This window comes from Eucalyptus grandis, chromosome 1, assembly GCF_016545825.1.
Source record: "Eucalyptus grandis isolate ANBG69807.140 chromosome 1, ASM1654582v1, whole genome shotgun sequence".
In the NCBI taxonomy this organism is placed as follows: domain Eukaryota; kingdom Viridiplantae; phylum Streptophyta; class Magnoliopsida; order Myrtales; family Myrtaceae; genus Eucalyptus; species Eucalyptus grandis.
The window spans coordinates 22257230-22270614 of NC_052612.1; the positions used below are offsets into that span (position 1 = coordinate 22257230).

General features: G+C 36.0%; 1 protein-coding gene across 1 annotated transcript; it reads right to left on the reverse strand.

Moving 5' to 3' along the window:
* Positions 1–6789: 6789 nt before the first annotated feature.
* Positions 6790–12643, reverse strand: LOC104433094 (U1 small nuclear ribonucleoprotein C). Its single transcript, XM_010045737.3, has 6 exons — positions 12555–12643; positions 12408–12450; positions 11919–11960; positions 11491–11743; positions 8063–8332; positions 6790–7248 (listed from the first exon to the last, which is right to left on the reverse strand). Exons 1-5 carry the CDS (start codon positions 12560–12562, stop codon positions 8073–8075), a joined length of 606 nt encoding a protein of 201 aa, XP_010044039.1. The 5' UTR covers positions 12563–12643; the 3' UTR covers positions 6790–7248; positions 8063–8072.
* Between the last annotated feature and the right edge of the window lie 742 nt (positions 12644–13385).

A 13385-nucleotide genomic window follows, 5' to 3' on the forward strand; every position in this document is an offset into this window, starting at 1 on the left:
GTTTTCCCCATATCATTGTGAGGTTAGGGTTTGAAGAACAATTGAATTTAGGGCAATTGTGTGTTAAATAGCGTCGTTTAGGGCTATTAATGCTAACTAGACATGCTAGCAAGCCATGTCAAGTTGGTAGAAATGTTAGAATATTGCCACATTAGATTGATAACATTCCAAATCAAAGTTGTCACTTAAGTTATAGAAAAAGTAACAATTAATTGATCTGATCTAAAATTTTGGCACCAAAATGAGTATTGTGCAAAATTTATGACACTTCTAATATCCTTTTTTTCTATTTCTAGATGATTGATGTTCTTATTTAAAATTAATTTCAAATGCTAAAGACAAAGTTCTTAACTTTCTAGTTTGTCATTTCAAGTAAACATAGCTTCAATTTTTTTACTCAATAAAATTGAGTCATCATTAGAAATGTTAAATTATATTTTGTGAGAAACAAGAAGAAGAACAATTATATTTACCAAGTACAAGTTAATTTTACCACAAACACCTCATTCTTTACGAAGAACAAGTTGAATTTGTCAACAATAAATAAGGTCTACAACTATTTAATGTAAAAGTAACTCATTGTTCACCCAAGCAAAAGTAACTTTTCCTTGGTAAATGCATGTTCTTCTCAGTGAACGCAAATTGTTCTTGGTCAGTACGAGTTATTCTTGGTAAACATAAGTTGTATGTACATACAAGATGTTTGTGGTAAACATAGCTTGTACTTATTAAATATGAGATTTTCTTTTTCTGATTTGATACGAAAAAAATAACTTAATATCATTGACTATGATGACCTTGATTAAACAATCAAAAAACTTATTTTAAGTTTTATTTGAATATTTACCATGAATGAATGAAATTTGCCATATATATGTTACCATGGATAAATTAATTCATCACTATTGCAAAAATGACTTGTTCTCCGTGATAGCAAGCTATTCATGGTAAATGAAGGTCGTTCTTGATATATGATATTTTTTCAATAAATGTTTTTAATTTTATTTTATTTTGGTGTTTCTTAATCTTTTCGTTTAATTTTTTCCTCAGTTTTAGATTTTGTTTTTATTGACTTTGGTCAATCGGTGTGTGATTTGGAGGCGTTTAATTCAGGATTGCTGCAACTCATGCGTTCGATTACCGTAAATGAGACTTTGTACCAGTCACAAGCTTGTTTACCACAAATGAAGCTTTTCACAATAAACAAAGGCACCATTTGTTTCGTGGTAAATAATTTAAAATATTTTCTTAAAAATAATTACTTATATCGCTTGAATAATTGATCGATGAAATATGTTTTATTATTGATAAAAATTTATGTCTAAATATTTTTGCAGATAATATAATCATTTTTAGAAAAATATTTTACAGATCATATATTTTTCATAAAACAAATGGAGCTAAATAGCATTTGACAGATACTTATAACAAATACAAGATATCTTTCTATAAGATTGGGTAACTTGTCTAACAGATGGAAAAAATGGACATCTTTCTTTTTTATTTCATGGTTGGTGAGAGATCTTTTCTTGTGGTGAGGTCACCGCCTCATCAGAAGCCAGAGAGAGTCAATACAATTAACATTTCACAAGCGCCACCTTGTCTCTGTCGAAAGTCACGTTTCTCAAAGAAACTTAATTAAAGAAAACACAGGAATTTGAAGCGAGCAGGGCTAAAGATCATCACAGCTTTTTAATTCAGAGTAGCTTATCGTGATAGCGTCCATTGCATTGAATTTGCGTCCGATATCGATTATGTAAATGTAGAGTACCTTATATTAAAGTACGTCTTAATCTAATTACTTAAGTTTTTTTAATAGTTGACAGTGATTCAACGGAATCTCATATAGTATCAGAGTAGGAAGTCCTTAGGCAAAAATTTAGTCTAAAATGTGGAGGAATATTAGAATATTTAAATATTAAATTATGTTTTCATATAACAGCTTAAATTTTTTATACAATTACCAGTAGCTTCACATATTCTCACATCTTAAATCCTTGAAATTTTGATAAATATCTAGCAGGGACCAACCTTAGTCATGTAACCTAGCTAGAAGATTATATTAATGGCGATGAGTCCTTCCTAGGTTGAAATTTTAAAGTGGGGAAGTGTGTCATTGCTTTCCTAATATTTTTCACTAATTTAAGCAACCCAAATAAAAAAGTAAAAGAAAAAAGCAGTTGACTAGAATTCGTCTTTGTTTGCTACAAAGACTATTTGACTTCTTCCCAGCCCTTTTTTCAGGGGCCTTCGTGACTTCATCGGTGCTGAGAGCATAAGAGGCCGCCTCCTAATCCTCACTTGGTTGTCACTTTCCAAGCCTCTACCGTACAACTAGCCCTAACCAAGTCAATAGGCATTGATATTTAAATTTCCCCTATATTCACATCGCATGCTCTTCTATCTTTTCCTCCTGATTTTTGTAGCATTCAGTTAATTAATGACATTCTCTGGCCAAGGTTAGAATGATTTGACTTTTCAGTTGCACTATCAAAAAAAAAAAAAAAAAGATATCACAAATATCATAACTTTTATACGGCACTTATTTAAGTACTCAAAGTGCCATAATTTCTAATAAATAAATAAAAGCCTTCACTTGAATGTTATAAGTTTCAATCAATCACTTAAATGCCAAAAAAATTGAAAAATGTTCACCTAAGTACTGGAAATCTTACGTTACATAACACTTATGATAGACATTTTTAAAATATTATAGCACTCAAGGAATCAATTAAAAAGTTATATGACACTCAATTAATCGGAAAAAATATTCTTGGACTCATATGAGCACCGTATATAAGTTTTGATACTCAAGTGAACACTGTATAAAAAATTTGTCCTCTCCCTTGCCCCCTTTAATATTAGCTAAGAGCAACATAGAGATGATGAACATCCCGTGAATCCTTAACTCGCCTTTGCACTCGGCAATTATCACAACAAGAAGTTTTGTATTTTGTCTGGTTTCCTTGGGAAATTGCTTCATTGTGATTCTTTGAGCTTAGAGCCTTCAGCGAGAAAGGCGAACAGGTACACCTCTCGTGCATAATCCTTCGGTAATTGTATATATATATATATAGCTGACATTCTATACGAGCATGTGGTATTAAACAGTGTCGTTTAGAAGCATTAGACTCGGTCCAGGGTCAGAATTATCACTATCTGTATGACTATGAAATTGACTTGGTTCATTTGGGTTAGTTGAAGGTGAAATATAAATCACTTGGTTAAAGAAGAGTTGACACCTAAACCCTGTCTTAGGAGTAGTTAGAACCAAATCCACAAGTATCATCATTGCAACTTCAGCAAAAAAATAATGAGAATGATCACATAGGACAAAACCAAATTACCAAGCAGGAATGGGCCAACCGTTTGACCGGTTTAGGACAAGGCCTCCTTGAGAGCAAAAGCCACTGTTTGCACGATTGCACTCCTTCTTCTCTCTTCTCCATGCTCGTGCATAATGCATGAACGTGCATTGGTTGGCTCTATTAGGTGACGGACCAAACTAAATTACAAGATAAAATCTCACAGATTCATCTAATCTTAATTATCTTTAGTGTGGACATAAGTAACGTGGATTTGACTTGAAGTTGCATTTTCATTTACTTTTTTGAAGCTAGTACAGTAACGCTATACAACAACCGAATATAAAACAGAAGTTCAACGGACCTAGTATACGTACAAAAGTAAACTTGAACGGTTGGATATGATCGAAACCATGTGGGGTTCACATAAGACTTACAGGCTTTAACAGTCAAATTTTAGTTTAGTACATATATTACACCAATGTAAGAATTCTTTCTCTCTCCTTTTGTCTCACCCTCATTTTTAGTCCTTTTGTTAGTTCAAAGGGAAACAGGGGGATTAGCACTAGTAATCTCCATTAAGTGTTGCCCTAGGGGCATCACACTTGCTACAATATGTTGTATTTGAGTCATCGCTACTTCGTATAACTCATGACTCAAAATCTCAAAGTTGGCAAGCTTGTCATCCCAGCCTAATAAGACACTAGTAGTCAAAAAGTCTTTCAATATGACTTAATTAGGGGGCATAGCACAAGCTGTTCAGAGGTTTCCTTAATGCATGAATCGAACTTGTGATGTTTTGACTTTGGTGACCACTTTAACTTGTGGCCAACCAATTTCCATCTCTCCATCTTATTATTCAGTGGAGATAAGTATATTAGGAGTCCTAAAATTCATTATAAAAGTGCAATTTAATCCTAAAACTTAACAAAAGTACAATTTATTCCCAAAACTTATCAAATTGTTGTGAGCGAGTCATTTCATTAACTCTGTCTAATAAGACTAATAGATAATGCTAACATAATTTTTTATTATTTTCTCTCCAATGAGGCATTGACCATAGTAAAACATAAATTATAAGACAAACCGTTTTTTTTTTTTTTTTTTTTTGCCTAAATCCTAATTTTTTAACCGAAATTTTAATTATATTAGATTAAAAAAGGCAATTTAAATAAATAAAAAAAGGCAAGGGCAACAGGTCATTGCCACCACCACTGCCCCACCAGCGTTGGAAAAGGTTAGTGAGCACTCAACAAGGGCTAGCGACCCTTGCCAATCACAAACAAGGACCCAACGACTTCTACCTAGATATGGGCAAGGGTTGTCAAGCCCTCACCTACGATCAGCGAGGGTCATTGACCCTCTTTGAGCCCCTGTCAACCCTTTATGATGATAGTGGGCTGATAGCAAGCCCTCACCACCCTGGCATTTCTTTTTTCTCTTTATTTTTTCCTTTATGAGTTCTTTTTTAAAAAGAACAATTATCTTTCAAATTTTCTTTTCTAACTTAATTAATATTTTGGTTAAAAATTAGGATTTGGGCATAAACAATGTTGTTTTACTCTTATATTTCATGCTTTCATAAGGTCAATGCAACACATAGGAGAGAGAAAATAATTATAAAAAAAATCCACATTAGTATTTTATATTAGTCTAATTGGACAAAATCAACAAAAAGACTCTATTGTGCCAACCTGACAAGTTTTAAGACTTATGTATATTTGTTTTGTAACTTTTAAAACTCATTTACACGTACAATAAGTTTTAGAACTTTCAGTAGATTTATTCCTTACTCAATCCATCCTTTTTCTGATTTTACAAAAACTGACTTCATCATTTACCGAATGACGGCGGCTGGCCTGGGATCACTGGTTCCCACCCCTCTGGCATTCTCCACTCTTTGCTAAACTTGTAAAACTGAACTTCATCTCCATTGCGAGCAGGATTGAGTAAGAATCTTAAATTACTGTTTTTGAAATGTTGTCGATAGGTAAGCGTTTCCTTGAGAATTTGCTACTAGAAGAAGCCCCATCCACCAGAGCGCATTCTGCATGCAATGGAAGCGGGTAAGGCTTTTCATTTTCTGGATAGGTTACATGTATCAATTACATAATCCGCGTGGTGTAATTGATCAATGTCACTGCTTGCATAACGAGGCATGTCAAATAAGTTTTGCCTTTGGAATTTAAGCACTTTTTCTTATGAATTTGCTTTTCCACACGTCATTTTTAGGTGGTGCGTTCGGTACATATAACGACTTTCCAAGAGACTAGAACCACCTATAATCTAATTTGCATCAATTTAGCTTATAACAATCACATTCCCCCTTGCATAATATGAACTTGCCACATAAACTAAGTTATTGTGATGTATCATTAAGCTCAGCAATTTCATGATTAAATTTGATAAAAGTTAATGAAGAGTAAATAAATTATAAGTGCACCAATTTGAGATTTTTAATAACCCAAAAATTATTTTTAGATAAATTTATTACGGAAATATAGGAGTTTGAAGTTATTTGTGTTATTAATCCTAGGTAGATTTATTACGGATATATCAATTTGAAGTTTTTTATGTTATTAATCCTAAATCATATGTGAATCCATGTCTCAATAATCATATATTATGAAAATTGCAAGTGTTTAAGAATATAAAAAGGTTTAAAAGTCCGGACGCCGCAGCCAAAATACTTTCCTAGAGAATCTCGAAATGCGTGCTGGGCTGTTGTTATGACTCTTGAATCTTCACTCCTGACCAATCAGTCCTTCATGCATTGAATATGATGGTGGCCTAGTGTTGGGGACCTGACCGATTTAAGGACAAACGTTTAACGGTTCATCAAGTGATGGATTGTCCTTGTTGATATTGTGCTTATATATTGCATACGAATCGCTCACACCTAGCTTGGGGAGAATACGGTTGAGCATGAGATTGACTAATAATATGTGCAGTAAATGAAGCTGATTCCGAGTAAAACCCCTCATTATTCAACCACCAACTCATCATCTGGGGTCCGCATGCCCTAAACGAAATATTTTGCCAGTTCAAATCTGGAGATGATTTTCTTGAAAGCACAGAGGTTGCCAGCAGATTTAGGAGAATTCAATGCACCCACAATAAGAGCAGGACCTGTATGACTAATGGATTCACGGTTGGAATGGAATGTTACCATGGCGTGCCACGACTTGCACCTTGCAGCTGTCTCTTATAATTGATCACATGCTCAAGCACGCTCAAAAATAGGAGAGAACAAATTTCCACTCTCCAAAACAATGATCTCTAACTTGGCACTCAGAATTCAAAACAATGATCTCTAACTCCGCACTCAGAATTCAAATCAGGCAATTGTTCTCTTTGCATATAACTCTAGCTTGGTTTGTTCGTTTTAGTAGGCTAAAGAATCCCAAAAACAACGTACCTGAGCTATTTTCAATGCAGTACCATACTTGATCCTCACTGGACCTCTTCAGAACAGCAAGACTTATTTTAGGCAATGGCGCTCAGGAACAGCTACCGTATCCAATCAAGTCAGCAGAGGGGTGACAGGGAGACATTATCTCAACGACATAAGCATATTATGCTCCACATAAAGCTTCACATATACATAGAAAACTCAGACACGGCAACTGTGATATGAAGACAGTCATGTTCATACAATCACAGTGCTTCAGTCTCATTCAGCAGCAGAAAAGGGTGATTTTCCGAGTGAAGTTCTGCAAAATCAAAGGGCTCCCTAGACTACAAAAAGCCAGACAATTGAACCATGATCCAATAACAAGTTACCAATTGGAAGAAGATAATTTAGATGATAATCATTGTCTACAAAGTGATAGCTAACCGAGCTTATACTTCAGCATCATAAAAGTACCCCTATAATCCAAAGGGCACCCATTGGACGCAGCATGAACACAAATCCTTTTTCAAGAATATACTTGTAAATACCCTGTCAAACCAGAAATGAAATCAGAAAGGACCCCCACATGCAGGGAAATGGAATTGAGGATCGCAACATGTGGTAATATCTAATTAGCATTCCAATTCCAATGAATTCTCAGACTATGCCATGCAAGACAAATTCCAATCAATTCAAGAACCATGCCCGCTATGGTTGAGGTACATTTATCCACTAGCAGTTTATTATTGATGTTCATTGGAGGAAGAGTGGCTAAGTACTCTCACTTAAGACAACCTTAAACTTGGAGGTAAGAGTACTGAAAATTTGCACGAATCACTGCTCCTAGACATGGCAAATTTGATCATTCTTTTCATCTACAGGGATGAAATGGGGTCATGGCAGGTATGATGAGCAAGAGTGGGCTAGCCAAACCACATAAGTCTTATTCTATAAGAGAGAGTCTATATATTCATATAGTGGCAACTTCACAAATAGAGGAAAAGAAGGCTTTTGAAGACAAAAATTATCTGTGTTCTATTGACAAATTTAGAGACATATATGTTTGAAAACTAAATACTTTTGAAATACCAGAAAGATGTTTAAAGAAGCAAATCTTTGCTAGTCATTGCAAAATCTCTCTTGTAGATGAGCTCTTTAAGGTTTGAACTAATTTTCTGTGTATCCAACCCCTCTATTATTTGAGACACTCAGGTATTCATCCCACATTCAGAAACTTCATTCATACAAGAATGAACCACCTATAGTGCAATTATAATAGATGATATAGCCTAAAGAATAATAAAAGATATCTTTCTTTACTATCAAAAAGAAAAACTGCAATTTAAGAACGAAAAATACATACCAGAGCAAAACTAATGATTAGCATCAGGAGCTTTAGCATTAGCATTAAAATTGTCAAAGCCTCCACTAGTCGGTCCTGCTGGATTCATTTGATAGGCAGGAGGTGGAACCATTGAGGGGGCACTACCAGAAGAGGTTAGATTCAGTGCACTTCCAGGACCTGAAGGAGGGACATTCAATGTAGGAGGCCTTGGCATGCCATTCATCTGAGGCATAGAGGGAGCACCAGGGGCTGGTGCCATTGCTGGCATCCCTGGAGGAGGAATGTAGCCTGCCAAAAAAATTTCAACCAATAAAATTAGGTCCATGTTTCTACTCTGATAGCCATCTTAAAATAGAAAGTACTATGTGAGGAAATAAAAGACATCAGTAGAAGGCAGCAGGCTCTCTCAATAAATAGATGAGAATATACATGAAACATACTGCGCGCTAGATTTACAACGTCCAAAAGAAAAAGTCGGTCCCCTTTCGTGCACTATCACAAATCTGAAGGGAAAAGAACAGGAGAAAAGCAAACCATAACTCAAGCTTATAAAAGAAACATGGCACTGTATGAAATACGTGAAGTTTGTGCCTAGAATAAGGACTAATTAAGTATGACAGAATGTCTTTTCCCACCAAATAATGACTATGATTTGACAACTGTCACCATTAGAAACAATTCAGAGTGAATTAACTTTATGCTTATTTGTCGTTGCCTCTCAGAAGTAACGGTTTACAAGGTTGAGTTAAAGAAATAACAAAAGAGAAAACACAAGAAGTCAGCATCATGTATCCATCTATGCCATTACATAGCATGCAGCATTTATCCTACCACGACTTCTACACCCTGTCTTATCCATGTTAACAAGAACACTTCCACAAGGACATTTACTCAACTCATAGCAACATCCACACTGTCAATGTCCAATCAAACTAACTTTAAAAGATCTTTACCTGATTTATTTTTTCATATGGGAGCATGAAAATACTGAAAAATTGACAGTAGACCAAAGGAATGAAAGAAAAATTTCAGTGTCCAAGATGGTACGTGTTTCATTTGGAAGATCTAACAAGAGAATTAGGCAATCCAGTGAACAATACTAACAATTTCATGAAATGCTGTGTTATCCACAATGGATGTTAACCATTTACTACATTATCTGCCAATCTATGTTCAGACAAAGTGTCTGTAAAAGATAGGCTTTCTTATACCATTCACAAAATGAGATGATGAAGCATAGAAACTAAGTGGATAGGCATTCTTTCAGTAAGGCTTTTCTTGGGAATGGCTGTAAAGCTTTGATATGGAGAAAGATAGTTTGTGAAGGAGTGTATAGTTCCAAAATTGGTTTTGGAAGATGTATAGTGAAGAACAATGTCTAATCGAGCGGCACACAAGATTTGGCTTTCAAAGCAAAAAATGAAAGGATGAGATAACTTCAGTAGCAGAAATTTAAAGCAGGCAATTATAGGAAAACGGTGTCATTGGATGACAGATGGTGGGGAGATGATGCCTTAAACAATATATTTTCCAATTGGTTTGCATTACAAGGATCATGACAGTTCGTGCAGGTTCATTGGCAGAGATATAGTAGACATATGGGGTGGAAGGTGGAATTTTTACATGGGACTCAAAATAAGCAGCTCAATGCTTTCTCTTAACTTTTTTGAGCTACTAGCTTAGATGGCGCCAGGTGTGGGAGAGGACGATAGTCTATGGTTGAAAGTTTTGTGCATGTAGAAACTAATCTATCAAATTCTACTACTCTAATCTCATCTCTAGACAACTGCAAGTACAACGGAACACATTCTCCACTTGGCAAAGTAAAGGTTTCTTTTTCTCTATGGAAGCAGCTCAGAGACATAATCTCGATTGAGATAATCTTCAAAGAAAGGAAAACATTGGTAATAGATGTTTTAATGCAAGACTGAAAAAGAGAGTGTGAATCACTTATTGCTACATCGTCACTGGAGAAGATAAGTTAGGACTATGAATTTTGCAGTTTCGGAAGCAAAGTGAATCACTTTAGGCAAAGTGCAAAGTGAATGTTGGGCTTGGAGAGGGACCATTAAATTCTCCGTTGGAAAGAAGAAAGTAACTCAGATAGTTCCTCTCTTCATATTTCAGCTCATTCCAAAGAAACAATAGGCACATCATAGGTAGCTTTTTGTTCTTGGAGGCATTCTTTGGAACTGTTGTATCTTTGAAGTTTTGTATCAGAGTTTTGTGTCTCGTCTGATCTAAGAGTTTTGTTTCTTGTCTGGGTTGTAGAGCTATACCAACTGTTACTGCAGTTTGCTTGTGTATTTGATGATGGAGGATTATGGCAACAACCAGACTTGCAAAAGGTGTGCCAAATGAAGACTTAGTGTTAGATAGTAATCTGCTTAATTTGCCTCATTAGATTAAGAATCTCTATTAAGTGTTTAGAATCGTTGAGCAAATGGAACTTTAAGTTTCTAGTTTCTAGGATATTATCTGTCCTTTTCTATTTCTAATTTAGAATAGAGACTATATGAGTCTTTTAAAATGGTCTTCCTTTGGCTTACGATGTATCTGTCTGTGTATCTATCCAATGAGTAAATACAATTTCAGCATTTCTTTGCTGAGACTTGTGCAGTGCAATTCTCCCCTAGGTGTGAGCTTAGGCACTTTGGAAGTAAAGCCTAAAGCATTTTTTTTCTCTCCTAACCTTTCTTACAACATCACCCAAACTCTTACCAATTTCTCTATCATTCACTTATCGGCCGATAAAAACCCTGCATTGTTCACTGCCTTAAAACAGTACTTCTAGATCTGATTCAACCAATCAGATTGTCCTACATCATTTGAGCTGTAGGTTTGCTAGTTCATTGGGGTTGTACACATATTTCACTTGTATTTGTTCATGATTAGCAAAGCTGGCTGATGATTATCAATGACGGCAAAAAAGAAAAAGAAAGAATAGGCATTTCAAAAAGTAGATCCCCCAGGATTCTTTTAGGGATAACTAATTATATACCTCTCACTTTTGGTATTGTAGGAAACTTCGATTTTCATACTTATCTTTTGCTGGAAATGTTCAAAACAATCGTATTGGCATAACTTTTGGCTTCCCTTGTAAAGCCATTCTGCATGGGGGCAACACCCCACAGCACCTTTTTAAATAGAACTTTCTTTATCGTTCAAAGAAAGTGCAAGTAACATCCAGATCTCAGTTCTGCATATACACAAGTAAACTCTCATTGCTCACTATGGGTACAGAGCATCCATATCATTTAGAAAAATCTACAACAAACTCACGCCAAAAATTTCCATCATAAAATTCAATACTTTAACGAAGCCCAGACACAGAAATGACAAATTGCAGCCCCTAGTCAATCAATATAGCAAAACGCATGGAAGCTATTTGCTCAAAGTATGTATCAGAAATCATGTATTAGCCAGTTTGGATATCAACATAATACCTGGTGCACCGGGCGGTGGCCTTGGCAAGACAGGTGGCCGCATTCCAGGAGCCAATTGCATATTTGGTCCCATGGGCATCATAGGCGTTGGTAGTATAGGTAACCGAGGCCTCTGAGCCATAAGATGTTGATTATATGCGGCACCAACTTGTTGGAAAGCTGCTGCTTGCCCCAAATGTTCCTTGATCCTTTGATCAATTAAACTTTGAGTTTGCTGCTCCTCAAATTGCTGATAGTAAATACGCACATTTGCCTAAAACCAGTTGCCAATTCAAGTTCAAACCCGTAATTAAGAACATGGCTTCTTCAAAAAACCAAAGATAAATGCACCGAAAGGCAACGTGGTAAAAACTTGGAGCCCATTCAAAATGTTACAATCAAGAATGGAAAGAAAGGAACACGAAGCAGGTGCCGGTAAGATAAAGTACCTTGTGCTTGTACCCTGCATTGTGCTGCTTTCTGACTGACGGCTGAAGTGTCAAAAGACATAATTAGGGACAAAAATCTTTCAACATTCTAAGCCTCTAAGGGATTAAAAGTCTAGTACATGCTAATCACGATTATAGTTTACCAAGAAAGTTAATAAAATTAAACAAGGCATGTAGTTATCTCAAGCGAAATGAACCCCATCTCATGAATAGAGGGTCAAAAGGCAGATGTCATTTTACACACCTTCAACAAGATAGCAACTTGGAGAAGCAGGCAGCATTATAGCATATCATTTCAAAGCCCTTTCTTTCTTGTCCCCAAGTACTTAACACTCCCAACCAAACTCATACACCAGTCGAGATTGCAAATTACATACAGCAAAAAAACCAAAAGAAAAGACCCCAACGCCACCAACACCACTCGCCAATCGTAAAGAACCGAAGCTTTGCTAACGAAAGGAGCGAAATTGGCGAAGCAAGCAGGCTTACAGAGTCGTGCGTCAAGTAGGTATCGCAGTAGTCACAGTAATACCTGCCAATTATCACCAAGAAAAAGACAGAGGTCAGCAGAAAAACTAAGCAATGCGCGACGTCGGAGACGAGAAGGCCCGAGCGAATGGGACGCGTCGGACGTACCGAGGCATGGCGGCGGCGGCGGCGGCGGACGGACGGCGAGCGCGGTCGCCGATGCGTGAGACAGAGAGAGAGAGAGAGTTGAGCCGCGCGGGCCTGACGTTGTGTTTGGGTTTGGGCGATTTTTGAGTTATTTCACAAGAAAATACGGGCGAATCACCAAGTTTGGAGAATTTTTTCTTACATTTTTTTTATACTAAGAATAATAACACCAAAAATTTCAAATTACTAATCGTGTATTACCTTTTATCAAACAGATTTTCATGTCACAAGAGTTCCAAACTAATGTATTTGTAGTAGATTACCAAAATATTAGGAATTTTAGGAGATTTTTGAGACATAGAAAGCTCTTAGAGCCAAAAAAGCAAATTCTCCCATCTCCTTTCTTTTTTTTTCTTTTTTTCAGATCTAGTTTCTCAAAACAAGGTCCTTTTCTTTTCTTTTTCTTTTTTGGGAAAACAACGTTGTTAAAAAGACGCATTTATATTAAACTTTCATGTTGGAGCCATGTCACATTCTGATCATTCGAGCCGTGTGTCAAGTGTATTTCCCTATTAGCAATTTACATAATATTGTATGAGAAGTAACGGATGGTAAATTTGTTACCAGTTATCGATACAGGATTTTTTTGTGACACAAAAATCAATTTGAGGCTAATGATGCGAGGGTAAATTAGTTTGGAAGTTTAAGTAGTACGAACCCAATTTAATTACCATACCTCGAGAAGCGTGATGCCTTTTAATTCCTTTTAATAGTATGTAACCCTATAAATCATAGGGCCTCTAATTGTCATGTCATTTTTTGTGTCAACGTTCTTCATTTATGTGCCCAACA